At 34.5% G+C, this 15,084-nt stretch overlaps 1 protein-coding gene across 4 annotated transcripts in view; it reads left to right on the top strand.

The window, feature by feature from the left end:
* The window catches only part of ATF7IP (activating transcription factor 7 interacting protein), a 111,551-nt gene that overhangs the window by 83,781 nt on the left and 12,686 nt on the right, over positions 1-15,084 (top strand). For all 4 annotated transcript variants that reach the window (XM_024575922.3, XM_024575921.4, XM_045184361.3 and 1 more), the window contains exons 10-11: positions 5,534-5,598; positions 14,031-14,109. In XM_024575922.3, the coding sequence (XP_024431690.2) occupies positions 5,534-5,598; positions 14,031-14,109 (144 nt within the window). The remainder of the gene's footprint in view (positions 1-5,533; positions 5,599-14,030; positions 14,110-15,084) is intronic.

The following is a 15,084-nucleotide window of genomic DNA, read 5'->3' as shown; positions in this document are numbered from 1 at the left end:
ACTATTTTGTAACTACCAATTTGTATTTCTTGATCCCCTTACCTTTTTCACCCAGCCTCCCAAACCTCTTCCTGTCTGGCTACTATTAGTTTGTTTCTGTATCTGTAAGGTTGGTGGTTGTTTGGGGGGTGTTTTAGTTTTTTTTGTTTTTTGTTCTTTAGATTACACATGTAACTGAAATCATATGGTATTTGTCTTTCTCTGTCTGACTCACTTCATTTAACATAATAGCCTCTAGGTCCATCCTTTGTTGTTGCAAATGTTAGGGTTACATTCTTTTTAATGGCTAAGTAATACTCCATTGTGTATATCTACCATATTTTCTTTATCTAATCATCTATTGATGGATATGTAGGTTGCTTCCATATCTTGGCTATTATAAATAGTGCTGCAATGAACATATGAATGACTACTACATCTTTTCAGATATATGTTTTGGAAGTTGTTTTTTTTTTTGTTTTTTTTTTTTTTGGATAAATGCCCAGAATTGGAATTGGTGGATCATAAGGTAGTTCTATTTTTAATTTTTAGAGGAATCTCCAGACGTTTTTCATAGTGGCCACAACAGTTGTACTTTTACTAACAGTGCATGAGGTTTTTTTTCTCCCCATGATATCCTTGCCAACACTTGTTTGTTGATTTATGGATAACCATTCTGATAGGTGTGAGATGATATTTCATTGTGGTTTTAATTTGTATTTCACTGATGATTAGTAATTTTGAGCATCTTTTCAGATGTCTGTTGGCCATCTCTATGTCCTTTTTGGAGAAAAGTCTATTCAGGTCCTCTGCCCACTTTTTTAATTGAATTCTTGTTGTTGTATGTGGTGAGGGGTTTTTTTTGTTTTGTTTTGGTGTTTAGTTGTAAGAGTTTTTCTTGGATATTAAGCACTGATCAAATATATCATTGATGAATATCTTTCAATCAGTAGGTTGCCTTTTTGTTTTGTGTATGGTTTTCTTCTCTGTGCAAAAAAACTTTTTAGTTTGATGTCATCCCATTTATTTATTTTTTCTTTTGTTTCCTTTGCCTGAGAAGATATATCAGAAAAAAATATTACTAAGAGCAATGTCAAGAGAGTTTACTGTATTTGTTTTCTTCTAGGACTTTTATGGTTTTGGGTCTCTACATTTAAGTTTTTAATCCATTTTGAGTTTATCCTTGTATGTGGTGTAGAAAGGTTGTTTAGTTCCATTTCTTGCATGTATCCGTCCAGCTTTTCTAATACCATTTATTGAATAGACTGCCTTTACTCCATTGTGTATATACTTGAACTTTTTTTACTATGCTTCATTTCTGACTTTACATTTATGCCCACCACTTTTGGAAAGATAACAAGAATAGGTAAACATTACATGAAATTGCTACAGTAGCTATCATATTGATATAGTAACATGAAATGTAAGACACAGATTCTGAAGCATAATATTACTTTTGTAAGTGACATATAGAGCCTTTAAAAAAATTTCTCATGTAGCCATTAGTGATGTCTTGCCCTCTGTGTATATTTTCTCATATAAAATAGTGATGGTATTTCACAGAATTGCTGAGAGAGCGGTCAGTTAGTGACAGATAAAATAATAATCAACTGAATCTGAATATTACCCTACATATAATTAACATCTGGGATGTAAGAGTAAGTCTGAAGATTTATATAAAAATGCAGTTGTTATTGATACTCATACTTAAAATTAAATGTTTACATAGTATAACAACAATATTTCTTAGTATTATTGGCTACTGCATTGTTCTTTAGACACCAGTTTGTGTTGGGAATACTAAAAGATGCTTACTTTTAACTCTCAGGGAATGAGCAAGATTTTTGGAGGTTACTTCATTTTTCTCTAATTTTTTTCTTCTGATCCTTAGTGATTTTTAATAAGGTGGAAGATGATTGATTTGTCATGGACATTGTTTTATGTGATTTGGGAATTTTTCCTCTTTATGAAATCCTGAGCCTAAGTTGACATTGTTTTAAATTTGTAGTTACAAGATAAGAGATATTCTTAAATATACAGCTTTTCCTGAAAGACCGTGGCCTTAAAAGAAATAAGTAACTGAAAAGATTTTATTTAATGTTATGAATACTAGTATCCTAAACTTAATGTAAATATCAGAATTATAATATAATTTCATTATTCTGTTCTTTTAAAGTTTTTATGAACATTTATTGACACAAGGGGAATATTTTTTACCAAGTTATCTAGCTAATGCACGATATTAATAGTAATCAGTGTTGGTGTGTTTTGCATTTGTTTAATTACTTGACTTTTTAAATTATTGTATATAAAATTAATAGTTTTCACAATTGTTAATTAGTACACTCTTTCTTGTGATAGAATACATTTATACGTACACTTAAAATTGTATATTTCAAAATATACTTAATACATTTATATGTACTTTAACATACTGGGTTGGCCAAAAAGCCTGGTTAGTTTTTCCATAAAATAAAAGACACATTTTTCATTTTCACCAATAACTTTATTGACTTGGATATTTTGAGTATGTTGGCTGTCCCCCCATGGTGTAACATTGATTTTTCTCAGTTGATGTCTCAATTTGATCTCTATCAACTTCAAGTGGTCTACTTGACTGTGGAGCACTTTTGACACATTCGATCAGTCACAAGCACCTCCTCCGTACACTGCACAAATCTTTCTGCATTTCAGTTGCATTTTTACCTTTCTTGAAATAATAAAGTGTAATATGCCGAAAATGGTGCATATTTTCTTCTACCTTCAATATTAAAATGGCTACACAAAAATTCACCAATTTTGATGTTTTTTAAAAAGATGCACACTGATATGACAGACAATCTAACAAAATTATGAAAAGTTAAAGACAACTAAGCACTACTAGAGCCAGCTTACAGAAAAAACAAATGAACTTTTTGGCCAACCCAATATAAATTATATTAAGGAGATCTTTATCTCAGGTTCTATTTAGAATGCTTATATACATTTGAAAGTGACTTTCAGATATTAACTATAAATGTGAATGGTAAGCTTTGTATGTCATTCATAATGTTAATTAGAATGAAATCTTACTATCATGCGTAATTTCAGGATCCCATAAATGATGCTAAAGTAGGCATTTAGCCTTTTAGATTTCCCAGGACCTAAGCTGAAGCCAAAATGCAAATTTTAGCTTAATGTGAAGGTTGAAGCCAAACTTTAATGCATACCTAATGTGATTAATTAATTAGATATATATTTAAAACTTTTAAAGTCCTGTACTTACGTAGGTATTTTTGACCTAATGAGAATATATGCTATCTAAGCAAATTGTGTGCATTTGTATGTATTTTATTATCATTTGTATATCTTCATAGAGTAAGTCAGTATTTCCTGTTCATACTAGAGTAAAAATCGTCCTAGAGACTATTTGGAAATTTAGGACTTAAATTAGTGGTGATGTCAGTCATTCATGGAAATATTAAATGCCTGTATTGTTCTAAAGTCCTGCAGATGTACACAGAGGTACAGGATATTACCTGTTCTCACTAAGCTCATAATCAAATAGGAAACTTGGCTCTTAAATAAGTAATTAATTATAAATATGTTGAATTAGATATGCAGGTTTTTATGAGACGATATGGGAGGTCTACAAAGATATGAGATAATAAATTGAAAAAAGGTGGAAAATAGGGTCAAAGGATTTTGACCACTGGCTGCAGTGAGGGGAATGGTTTGGAGGGGAGAACAATGGAGCTGGGAGAGCAATTAGGCTCTTGTGATCTAGATAAGGGATGGTATTGTGAAAATGGTTTTAAAGTTCATTCATTTTCATACAATTGTTCAGCACCTACTAAGGGACACTAGTAATTGGCACTTCTATAAAACCTTTTTATGACTGGCAAAAATGCAGTATTGGTTAAAAATAAGAATAATGAGATAGAGATGTTTCTCAAATTATAAAAAGATTTGAAGTACAATTTCTCATGTTACACCCTGACTGGACTGATTTTATAACTTTACTTTCAGAATTTATCTAAAGTAGACATTATAGTAAAAGAAAACAAAAAAGATGCAGTGAAATTGTAAAATGTCATTTTAAAAATGAAGAAAATAGTGTAACAAAAGGGCAGAGGAATATTTATTGAAAATCTCCTTAGGAATATTATTACAGTTCTTTGAATAATTAACTTTCAGCCTTGATAGTGTATGTGTTTGTGTGTGTATATGCATTTATATGTATATGAAACTTTTATTAAGCAGTCTAAATCTTTTGAGTGTTGAGAAATTATTTTATGTGAGGATATTTCAAGAGAAAATAAAACGAAGCTGTTTTTCAGAAGTTACCTTTTATATTCACTTGAAAATAAAAATGAGTTTCAAATCTCAAATAATGTAGTCTAACAAACTTTGGTAGTAAATTACTGATGTTTTGGTAATGTCATCAGTGTATTTTAAACTCTGCCATGTAGGATCAGTAGCCTGGGATTCATTTTTTATTTAAGTAGTATTTCAGGAACTCCACAGAACAGATGCAGGTTAGTATAAATGAAGCAATCTAAAGATTAAAATAAATTAGTAATAGTCTTCATACAATAAGAACTAAGATAATTCAGATAGTGTAGGGAGAAATTGTAAGGGCCTTTTTTTTTTTTTTTTTTTTTTAACCTCCCTGGCCTTGAAAAACCTCTTCTAGCAGGTAGGTATTTATTCTGATTTTTTTTTTTTACAGGTTTTATATGTACATATGAAAATACACAGTTCTATCTCCTGGGTTTTTTTTAAACATAAATAGTTTACCTTATTTGTGTTCTTAAGATTTACAAATGAAAGGAATGCCATATTTTGCCTAGGAAATTTATCTACAAAAAGCAAGAATGGATGTTTTAACATCAGAAAACTTCTGTTAAAGCGATTCACTACGTCACCAAAAATGAAATGCTAAATAATCACCTCAGTAGATTCTAAAGACATTTCATAAAATTTGGTACCATCTCTTTCAATAATGAGGCAGAAAAACATTGGTTTACTTTCTGTGCCATTAGGGAAGTGACGCGTGTGTGTGTATATACCACAAATTCAATACAACTTAATTGAAAAATGAATAAAGAAAAATCATCTGTGATTGAACTGGGATTATGCATGCATATTTTCTCAAAATCACTGTGTTTTTAACTACCTTTCTAATAAACTTACTACATTTTTGCCATGTCATTCAATTTTTTTCTAAAGGTATATAGTATGGAAGAATGGTGTACCTTATTTAACCATTCACTCACCTTAGAACATTTCTGTAAGCACATCTTAGATTACTCCTCTTAAGATATTTCTTAGGATAAGAGTTAAAATTTCTGGGCCATTGGGTATGTGAAATTTTTTGATTTGTTGTGAATTTGCCCTTCTGAAAAATATTGTGGCAGTGTTCTATAAGAGAGTCCATTTATGTAGGTGACATGCTGACAGACCCCCCAAAATTGAAGAAAATTGCATGCATTGTTGTATATAAAGAGACGCAACCTTTCACATTTTTAGGTGCTTTTAAAAACGTCTGACTTTTTTTTCCTTGACTCTTCAGAAAACCAGACAAACAAAACAATAGATGCTTCTGTTAATAAGAAAGCAGCTGACAGCACATCACAGGTAAGATTTTCCTATTGTTTCAAATTAAAGTTGTTATTACAGTCCACTAGAGAATGGATTTCTATCAGTTATCTTTAATACAACGAAAATTATTCTAAGTGTGTTCTTTACAACTCTTCAAAAATTTTCAAATAGCTTCTCTGTAATATTTGATAAGAATTGAGTTTTCTTTACTTAGTAATTCTCTTAGAGATAATATTAGTTTATTATGTTAACTAACTGCATGGCTCATGTAATTGACAGTTCGGTATTTGCCGTCATACAGTGTAAAGATTCAGTCTGCACATGTAGCTTCATTCTGCCTCGTCTTTTTAAAGGTCTCACTTGTCCACCCCCCCCCCACCACACACACATACATATTCTCCCAACACATGCTAGAGAAGCACCATTTTAGTTTCTTTAAAGATGATCAGAAATAGCTATTTAGAAAGAAAATTTTTGTCTTTCTGATAGCTGATTAGTATTTTGCAAGTCTTAGTACTTTTTTCTGTGAAATTTTAATTATCCAGGAATGGAGTAATTACTTTTTTCCTATACTAACAATATTCTTCCTACTTCTTTCACTGTATTGCTTTAGGTATAATAATAGACTTATTGAAAAGTCATTAGGTTGATAGTTTTATTTTCTGCCTCCCTCTTAATCATTTCAAGGAAATCATATTTTTCCTAGAAAAAGAAAAAGTCTTGAATAAATCAGGCATGAATAAATGACATGAATTTTAAAACAAGGACATAATGATCTTTAGTTAGGACTTTTGCTCTAAAATGAAGAATTTTTGACAAAGCTGGCTATACTCATGGTTTATAGGTCAAATTAAAGCTATTAGAGATATTGGTTTCAGCTGCCGGTCAAGATGGCAGCACAGGTAAATGTAGTACTTGCATGCTTTCACAACCACTTCAAAATTACAACTGAACTAAGGAACAACCATCATTCTGAACCACATGAAATATAACTGAACAGAAATCCTACAAACTAGACTATAACGAAGAAGCCACACTGAGACTGTTAGGAAAGGTGGAACATGGAACAAGCTGGTTTCACACACACATAACAATTTGGAGGGATATCTTGGCTCCAGTGGTTCCCTCTGAGGAGTGAGGGGTCCCAGCCCCATACCAGGCCCCCCAGCCCAGGGTTCCAGTGCCAAGTAGAGAAATCCCCATAACTTCTAGCTGTAAAAACCAGTGGGGATTGTGGCTGAGTGAAGCAGAGGGCTTCTAGGGTACCAGGTATTCCTTTTAAAGGTTCTGCACATGGACTTAGAATAACTTGCTTTAACCCCAGGACTGGTACAGCAGCTCAAAAGGCATCAGTCACATGCAGGATGAACTGAATTCTCTGGCATCATGGCGAGGGCTGTAGGAGCAGCTTTCTTCCAGACAAAAGTGCTGGCAGAGGCCATTGTGCTTTTTCTAAGCCCTTCCCCCACAGAGCCAGCAGGTGGACACAATGTTGGAATCTCCATGAACCTGTCTATCACTCTTTGCCCTGCCCTGGTAATTACCTAAGACCCCACCCACCCAAACTGTAAGCCTGCCCAAGCTGTGTGTGATGACTTTTTTATATGAACTGCCTGTATTACCTTATGCATCAGACTTTCCTAAAAATTCTCAAATAAGCAACATCTGGCCCAGTACCTCTTGCTAAGTAGTGCTGAGCCCAGCATAAGTAGCAGCCACCTGCAGACTGCTTTGTAGCTTGTGTAGGGTGGCCCCAGGCAGAACAGAGGCAGTGGCTGACCTTGGCCTGCACCTCCTAGGAAGCACCAGGGCCAATGCACCTGGTGGACAGCTTCAGATCATGTTGATGCACCACCCAAACCACATGAAAGAATAGAACAAAACTCCAGAAAAAGAAAGAAAGAAAATGGAGACAGGCAATCTACCAAATGCAAGGTTCAAAACACAGGTTATAAGTATGCCAGGTGAATTTAGAATGTTAACAAAGAGGTAGGAAACAAAAAGAACCAGTCAGAACTGAAGAATACAGGAAATCACAGTGGAGTAGATGAAGCAGAGGATCAATTCAGAGATTTGGAAGATAAGGACACAGAAAACAAGCTGAACAGCAAAAGAAGAAGAAGAATCCAAAAAAAAGTGAGGGTAGTGCAAGGAGACCCTGGACAACTTCAAGTGTACCAGCCTTCACATCATGGGGATGCCAGAAGGAGAGAGAAAGCAAGGAATTCGAAACCTATGTAAAAAAAAATAATGGTGAAAAACTTTTCTAACCTGGTGAGGGAAATAGACACACAAATCCAGGAAGCACAGAGTACCAAACAAGATGAGCCTAAAGAGGCCCACACCAAGATTAAATACAAAGACAGAATCTTAAAAGCAGCAAGGAAAAAAAAAAAAGCAGTTACCTACAAGGGAGCCCCATATGACTATCAGCTGATTTCTCAAAAGAAATTTTGCAGTCTAGAAGAGGTTAGCAAGAAATATTCAAAGTCATAAAAAGCAAGGACCTACAATTTAGATTACTCTACCCAGCAAAGCTGACATTTAGAATTTAAGGACTTATAAAGAGCGTCCCAGAGAAGAAAAGGCTAAAGGAGTTCATCACCATCAAACCAGTATTATGTGAAATATTAAAGGGTCGTCTTTAAGAAGAAAAAAAAGATTAAAAATATGAATAATAAAGTGGCAATAAGTACCTATCTACTAACAATTGAATTGAAAACCAAAATTGATGAACAAACAGAACAGGGGAATTCATAGATACAGAGACTGTTTTTGACGGATGTCAGATGGAAGGACTTTTGAGGGGATGTTGATAAAGATAAAGGGAATAAGTAAGTACAAATTGGTATTTACAGAACAGTCATGGGGATGTAAAGTAGAGCATAGAGAATACAGTCAGTAATATTGTAATAACTATGTATGGTGTCAGATGGGTGAGATTTTATCAGGATGATAACTTAGTAAGTTACATATTTAATCACTGGATTATAATCCTGAAAATAATGTAATGTATGTCAACTGTAATTGAAAAAATCATAAATGATTCAAAGTAAAAAATACTTAATTTTGTACAAATTTTAGCAATTTTGTGTATGATATTAAAGATCAAACTTGTGATTATTTCTGAGGATATCTTGTGGATTTTAGCTATATTTCTAATTAAAAGTATATGGGGTACGTTTTAGGAAACATGTGATATACAAAATGTTGGTAGAGCTAGTGGCTTTTATTTAACATTTATTGGAAGGATAGCTTTACTTTATAAAAGTAAACCTAAACTCAAAAATTTATAAACATCTTTATTTCAGTGATTTTGTTGTTTGGACAAGGTAAGTAACAGTGGCTGGACTTTTTCTGAATAGACCTCATATTTCATGTAGTGAAAATTTTATTCATTTATTTGAATCATCGTACATTATAAAACAATGTATTCTTTTTATGTTGCTATGTGTAGTTATATTGCTATTTTGAGAGACTCAAGCTCACCCTCAGTTTTGTTGATTTGCTAGGATTCATAAGGCTCATAGCAAGACACTCATGGTTATGGTTTACACAGCAAAAAGGCAGAAAGCAAAAATAACAGGAAAAAGATACACATCAAGTGGGGTTCAGAGAGGTTAGGCACAGGCTTCTAAATCCTCCCATCTCCAAAAAAAGAAAAGAAAATCCTCCGACATCACATAGGATACACTTTCTCTCTTGTTATTAACTTCAGGGACGTGTGCCAAGAATCTGCCCAACGAAGCCTCTGAGTCTTAAGGTCCGAGGTAGGTTAGAGAGCTGATCATATAGCCACAAGATTCCAACAGGAAAATCAGATGTACATCAACTATCTTGATGTTTGTTCACATCAATCTTGACAAGCCAGTGTGATCCAGTCCATTTTTCAAGGTGTAGTTAAGAAAATTATTAATCATTAATGGAAAATTTCCAAGGGCTACATTCTTGGTAGCTAGCCAAGTCTCTGTTACAGTTGCAGATTCCTTGGAGAGATGTGCAAAGAGTGAACAACCAGGTCTTCTGTGTTAACTTTCTTTACAATTGTTGAAGTGCCCTACTGTAACCATTCATATATGTTCTTTTTATTTGCTTCATTATAGAAAAGAAAAGCCCTACAAGCCAGTATTTTTGCTCTCTTGAAATTTTCATAGTGTTCACTTAATGAGAATGGTCATTTTGGGGAAGTAACTTTAAGTAAAATACATTTCTTAATATTAAAACCTACTTAATTGCAACTAAGATTTTTTTTATAGTTTCGAGTTGAGAATTCAGCAATATGCATAAATACAGATATAAATGTGTAATGTCTCTGATGAGTTTGCTCAGAAATGATACCAGAAAAAATGTAAAGATACACATATGTATATGTGTCTACTTAATCTGCACCTAGTGACAGAAATAAGCTGTTAAGAGTCAAACAACCTGGCTCCTGTCACTTATTAGTGGATACACTTTGGGCAAGTTACTTAACACTTTGTATTTTTCACCTATAAATGTGGCTAATGCTATTACCCACCTCATAGGATTATTGTAAAGATTAGATTGGTTAATGAATATAATAAACATTTAGCACAGAGCCCAATAGCAATAGTGCTAGCTATCATAATTACTGTTAATAATTACTGAAATAATTACCAATTTTATTTCTCAAGAAGAAAATATAGCCAGGAAACTACCTGTAGCATGTGATAATAGATACATTGGGACTTCCGGCCAACATGGAGGCGTAAGTAGACACACTGTGCCTCCTCGCACAACCAAAAGAAGGACAAGAACAAATTTAAAAACAAAAAACAACCAGAACTAATAGAAAATTAAACTGTATAGAAGTCCAACAACCAAGGAGTTAAAGAAGAAACATTCATCCAGACCAGTAGGAGGGGCAGAGAGAGGCAGCTGGGTGATGAGGACTTGCAGCAAGTCAGTGACTGGTGGACTGGGCGGCCCCACATTAGCATGCAGATTAAACTGGGAGTAACAACTGGGGAGCAAGATATACCCAGTAACCCAGGGTTCTAGTGCAGGGAAATAAAGCCTCAAAGCCTCTCTAACTGAAAACACCTGTTGTGGTTGTGGCGGTGGGAGAAGCTCCCTGCCTCACAGGAGAGTTTGTTGGAGAGACCCATAAGGTCCTAGAACGTTCACAAACCCACCCACCTGGGAATCAGCACCAGCAGGGCCCAATTTGCATGTGGATAGTGGGGGAAGTGACTGAAACCCGGCAGAGAGCAGAGCAAGTGGCACTGTTCCCTCTCTGACCCCTCCCCCACATATACAGTGTCACAACACAGTGATGTGGGTTGCCCTGCCCTGGTGAAAACTTAAGGTTCCACCCCTTACACATAATAGATGCACCAGGACAAAAAAAAAAGCCCAAACAAAAGAACAGATCAAAGCTCCAGAAAAATACAACTAAGTGACAAGATAGCCAGCTTGTCAAATGCACAGTTCAAAACACTGGTAATCAGGATGCTCACAGAAATGGCTGAATATGGTCACAAACTAGAGGAAAAAGTGAAGGCTATGAAAAGTGAAATAAAGGAAAATGTTCAGGGGACCAACAGTGACGGGAAGGAAACTAGGACTCAAATCAATGGTTTAGAGCAGACCAGATTGGAATGAAGAAACAAGAATTTTAAAAAATGAGGAGCGGCTTAGGAACCTGCAGGACAACTTTAAATATTCCAACATCTGAATCATAGGGGTGCCAGAAGGAGAAGAGGAAGAGCAAGAAATTGAAAACTATTTGAACAAATAATAAAGGAGAATTTCCCCAATCTGGCAAAGGAAATAGACTTCTAGGGAAGTCCAAGAAGCTCAGAGAGTCCCAAAGAAATTGGACCCAAGGAGGAACACACCAACACACATCCTAATTAAAATGCCAAAGCTTACAGATAAGGAGAGAATCTTAAAAGCAGCAAGAGAAAAGGAGACAGTTACCTACAAAGGAGTTCCCATAAGACTGTCAGCTGATTTCTCAAAAGAAACCTTGCCGGCAAGAAGTGGCTGGAAAGAAGTATTCCATGTCTGAGAGTCAAGGGCCTACATCCAAGATTACTCTATCCAGCAAAGCTATAATTTAGAATGGAAGGGCAGGTGAAGTGCTTTCCAGATAAGGTCAAGTTAAAGGAGTTCATCATCATCAAGCCCTTATATCCTTATATGAAATGTTAAAGGGACTTATTTAAGAAAAAGAAGATCAAAACTATGAACAGTAAAATGACAACAAACTCACAACTATTAACAACTGAACCTAAAGACAAAAACAAACTAAGCAAACAAATAGAACAGGAACAGAATCACAGAAATGAAGATTACATGGGGGGTTATCAGTGGGGAGTGGGAGGGGGAGATGGGGGAAAAGGTACAGAGAATAAGTAGCACAAATGGTAGGTAGAAAACAGACGGGGAGGTTAAGAATAGTATAAGAAATGTAGAAGCCTAAGAACTTAAATGTATGACCCATGGACATGAACTACAAGGGGGGAATGTGGGTGGGAGGGGGTGTGCAGGGCAGAGGGGAATTAACGGGAGGAAAAGGGACAACTGTAATAGCATAATCAATACAATATATTTTTAAAAAATTGAATATCAGGTTATGGTCAATAAAAATATGATTTAGCAGATTAGATTTGATTGTAGATCTTGTCCTGTTATAGAGTATACATTATAGAAACATATGAACTGTATAGTAGAGCATCAAAACATGAAATGAAGGTAACAAAATTAATGGGAAAAATAGCCAAATAGGCTCTTTTATTATTATAGTTTCCCTCTTTGTATTTTATCCAGTATTTACATGATCACAGGAACTTTTATGCTTGCTTTTTTCAGTGTGTTTGTGTCTTTCATTTAAAGTGAGTATGTAGGAGGAAAGAATAAAGTTATTTCTTGATTTCTTATCCCATCTGACAATCCCTATACTTTGACAGGAAATTTTAATCTGTTTACATGTAGTATAATTATGGATATGGTTATAGCTAGGTCTGCTGTTCTGTAATTTGTTTTGTCTAAATTTTGTGTCTATGTGGTTTGTTTGGGTTTGTTTGTGTTTTGGGTTTTTTTTGTTTTGTTTTGTTTTTCACTTTGTGGCAATCTTTTGGGTTTTTTAGAAATACCTTTTTCTGTTTCTGTTTTTGTTTTTCAGTTTCTACCTCTTAATTACAGTTATTAATATATTTCCTTTAATTTTTGAATTTTTTTTCAATTTTTAGAGGGGAAGGGAGGGAGAAAGAGAGGGAGAGAAACATTGATGTGAGACAGAAACATTGATTGGTTGTCTTTCGTATGTGCCCCTAACTGGAGACAGAACCCACAACCCAGGCACGTGCCTTGACTGGGAATTGAACCATCGCCCTTTCACTTTATGGGTCAATACCCAACCACTGAGTACCATCTGTCACACGGCTGAGCATTTTTTTTTTTGTTTAACTTTTTTTTATCCTCACCTGAGGACTTTTTAAAGAAAGATTTTATTTATTTATTTTTAGAGAGATGGGAAGGGAGGGAGAAAGAGAGGGAGAGAAACATCTATTGGTTTCCTTTCGTAAGCACCCCAACTGGGGACCGAACCCATAATCTAAGAATGTGCCCTGACCAGGAATCAAACCTGTGACCTTTCGGTTTGTGGGATGAAGCCCAACCAACCGAGCCACATGAACATATTTTTAACAGCTACTTTGCAGTATTTGCTAAATTCAACATCTGGCTTCAATTGGAATCATTTCCAATTAACTATCTTTTTCCTTTAGTTGGATTTTACTGTACTGGTCTTTATATATTTGTCTAGTAATTTTTGATGGATTTAAAGTTTAATAAATTTTGAAAAATGGACCTTAGACATATCTTGTAGTGACTGGATTCTGTTACCTTCTTTGTGGATTTGTTAAGTTCTTTTAGTATTGGATTTTACAGATTTGCAGTGTTAATAAGTCATTTTCTTTGAAGTCATTATCATAGGAAGGTTTATCATTGTAGGACCTACAATTGATATTATTAACTTGGGAATGGGCCCAAATTTTCTAGCCTCAGGGACTTATTTTCTTTAACTTCACAAAATTTGGGTTTTGCAAATGGAAACTTCATTGGTTTTAGTTGACCTGCAGTATAGTATATCATAAAGTAATTATGATTAGCATTTATAGTCAAGTGCCGCTTAACACCTGAGATAACCTTCTGAGAAATGTGTCATTAAGGGATTTCATCATTATGTACGCGTCATAGAGTGCACTTACACAAACCTAGATGTCTAGCCTATTACATACCTAGGCTGTATGGTCTAGCCTATTGCTCCTGAGCTACAAGCCTGCACAGCATGTTACTGTATGAAAGAACACAAGAGAAAATGATACAGTTATTGAACCAGCCTATTCATTATCCTTGTAGAATATTCCTCCTTATTATTTCACGTTTTACTTGTGTCTGCCAATGTTTCTTTTGCAAAATGAAAAGGTTTTGTTTTTCAGAGTGGAAAAACCACAGGCAGTGATTCAGGTGGTGTCATTGACCTCACAATGGATGATGAAGAGAGTGGAGCTTCACAAGGTACTTAATATAAGTAATCATACTGTGATGCTTTGATATTATTTTTTTCTTTCAATCCAGTGTGATATTTGATGAGATATCTTATGTTTGGTGTATTTGTATCCTTTTTAGAATGAGAGTATTTTACATTAGAGTTAAAAAATGAAAACCAAATCTTGAATGAATATAAAAAGGCATAGAGGAAAACTGAGCAATTGGGAGAATATTTAACTTACAGAACACCTGTCTTTTTATATCTGTTACTTCACTTGATCTATGCAGTAACCACATAATGCCCATTTTAGAGTCCAGGATAGATTCATAGACTACAAAGTCAGTAAGGGAAGTATGTATCCAACCCAGGTTTTCTGACTCAGTATCTTGTGTGTGTGTGTGTGTGTTGTAATATAGGTACTTGTAATTGTGTGTACATGTAATTGCTTATTTGAATTAATTACATTTAGCATTACAGTAGCTAAATGAAAATGAAATTAATGTTAAAAAGCATGTACACCCAAAATTCTCAGTATTATTCTGAGTTATAATATTTAGAAATAATGTGGGATAGATATTAACCAATATTCCAAATTATTCTTCTGCATTAATAGACATTCTGTGAGTAAAAAGTTTCATGGTTAAATAGGCTTGAGAAATGCTTAGTAGACAAGATTACATGTTATTTTTCTATTTTATTGAGTTTATTGACATTGGTTAAGAAAATTATATAGGTTTCGCCCTGGCTGGTGTAGCTGAGTGGATTGAGCGTGGGCCTGTGAACCCACTAGGTCCCCAGTTGAGGGGCACATGAGAGGCAACCACACGTTGATGCTTCTCTCCCTCTCTTTCTCCTTCCCTTCCCTTCTCTCTCAAAATAAATAAATAAAATATTTTTTAAAAAGTTTCTTTAAAAAGAATAAAATAAAATTATATAAGTTTCAAGTGTACAATTCTGTAACACATCATCTGCATATAGTATTATTTCACCACCCCAAGTTA

This window comes from Desmodus rotundus, chromosome 3, assembly GCF_022682495.2.
Source record: "Desmodus rotundus isolate HL8 chromosome 3, HLdesRot8A.1, whole genome shotgun sequence".
Taxonomy (NCBI): Eukaryota; Metazoa; Chordata; class Mammalia; order Chiroptera; family Phyllostomidae; genus Desmodus; species Desmodus rotundus.
Note: the sequence above shows the minus strand (reverse complement) of the source record. Positions and strands in the feature narration are given on the sequence as shown.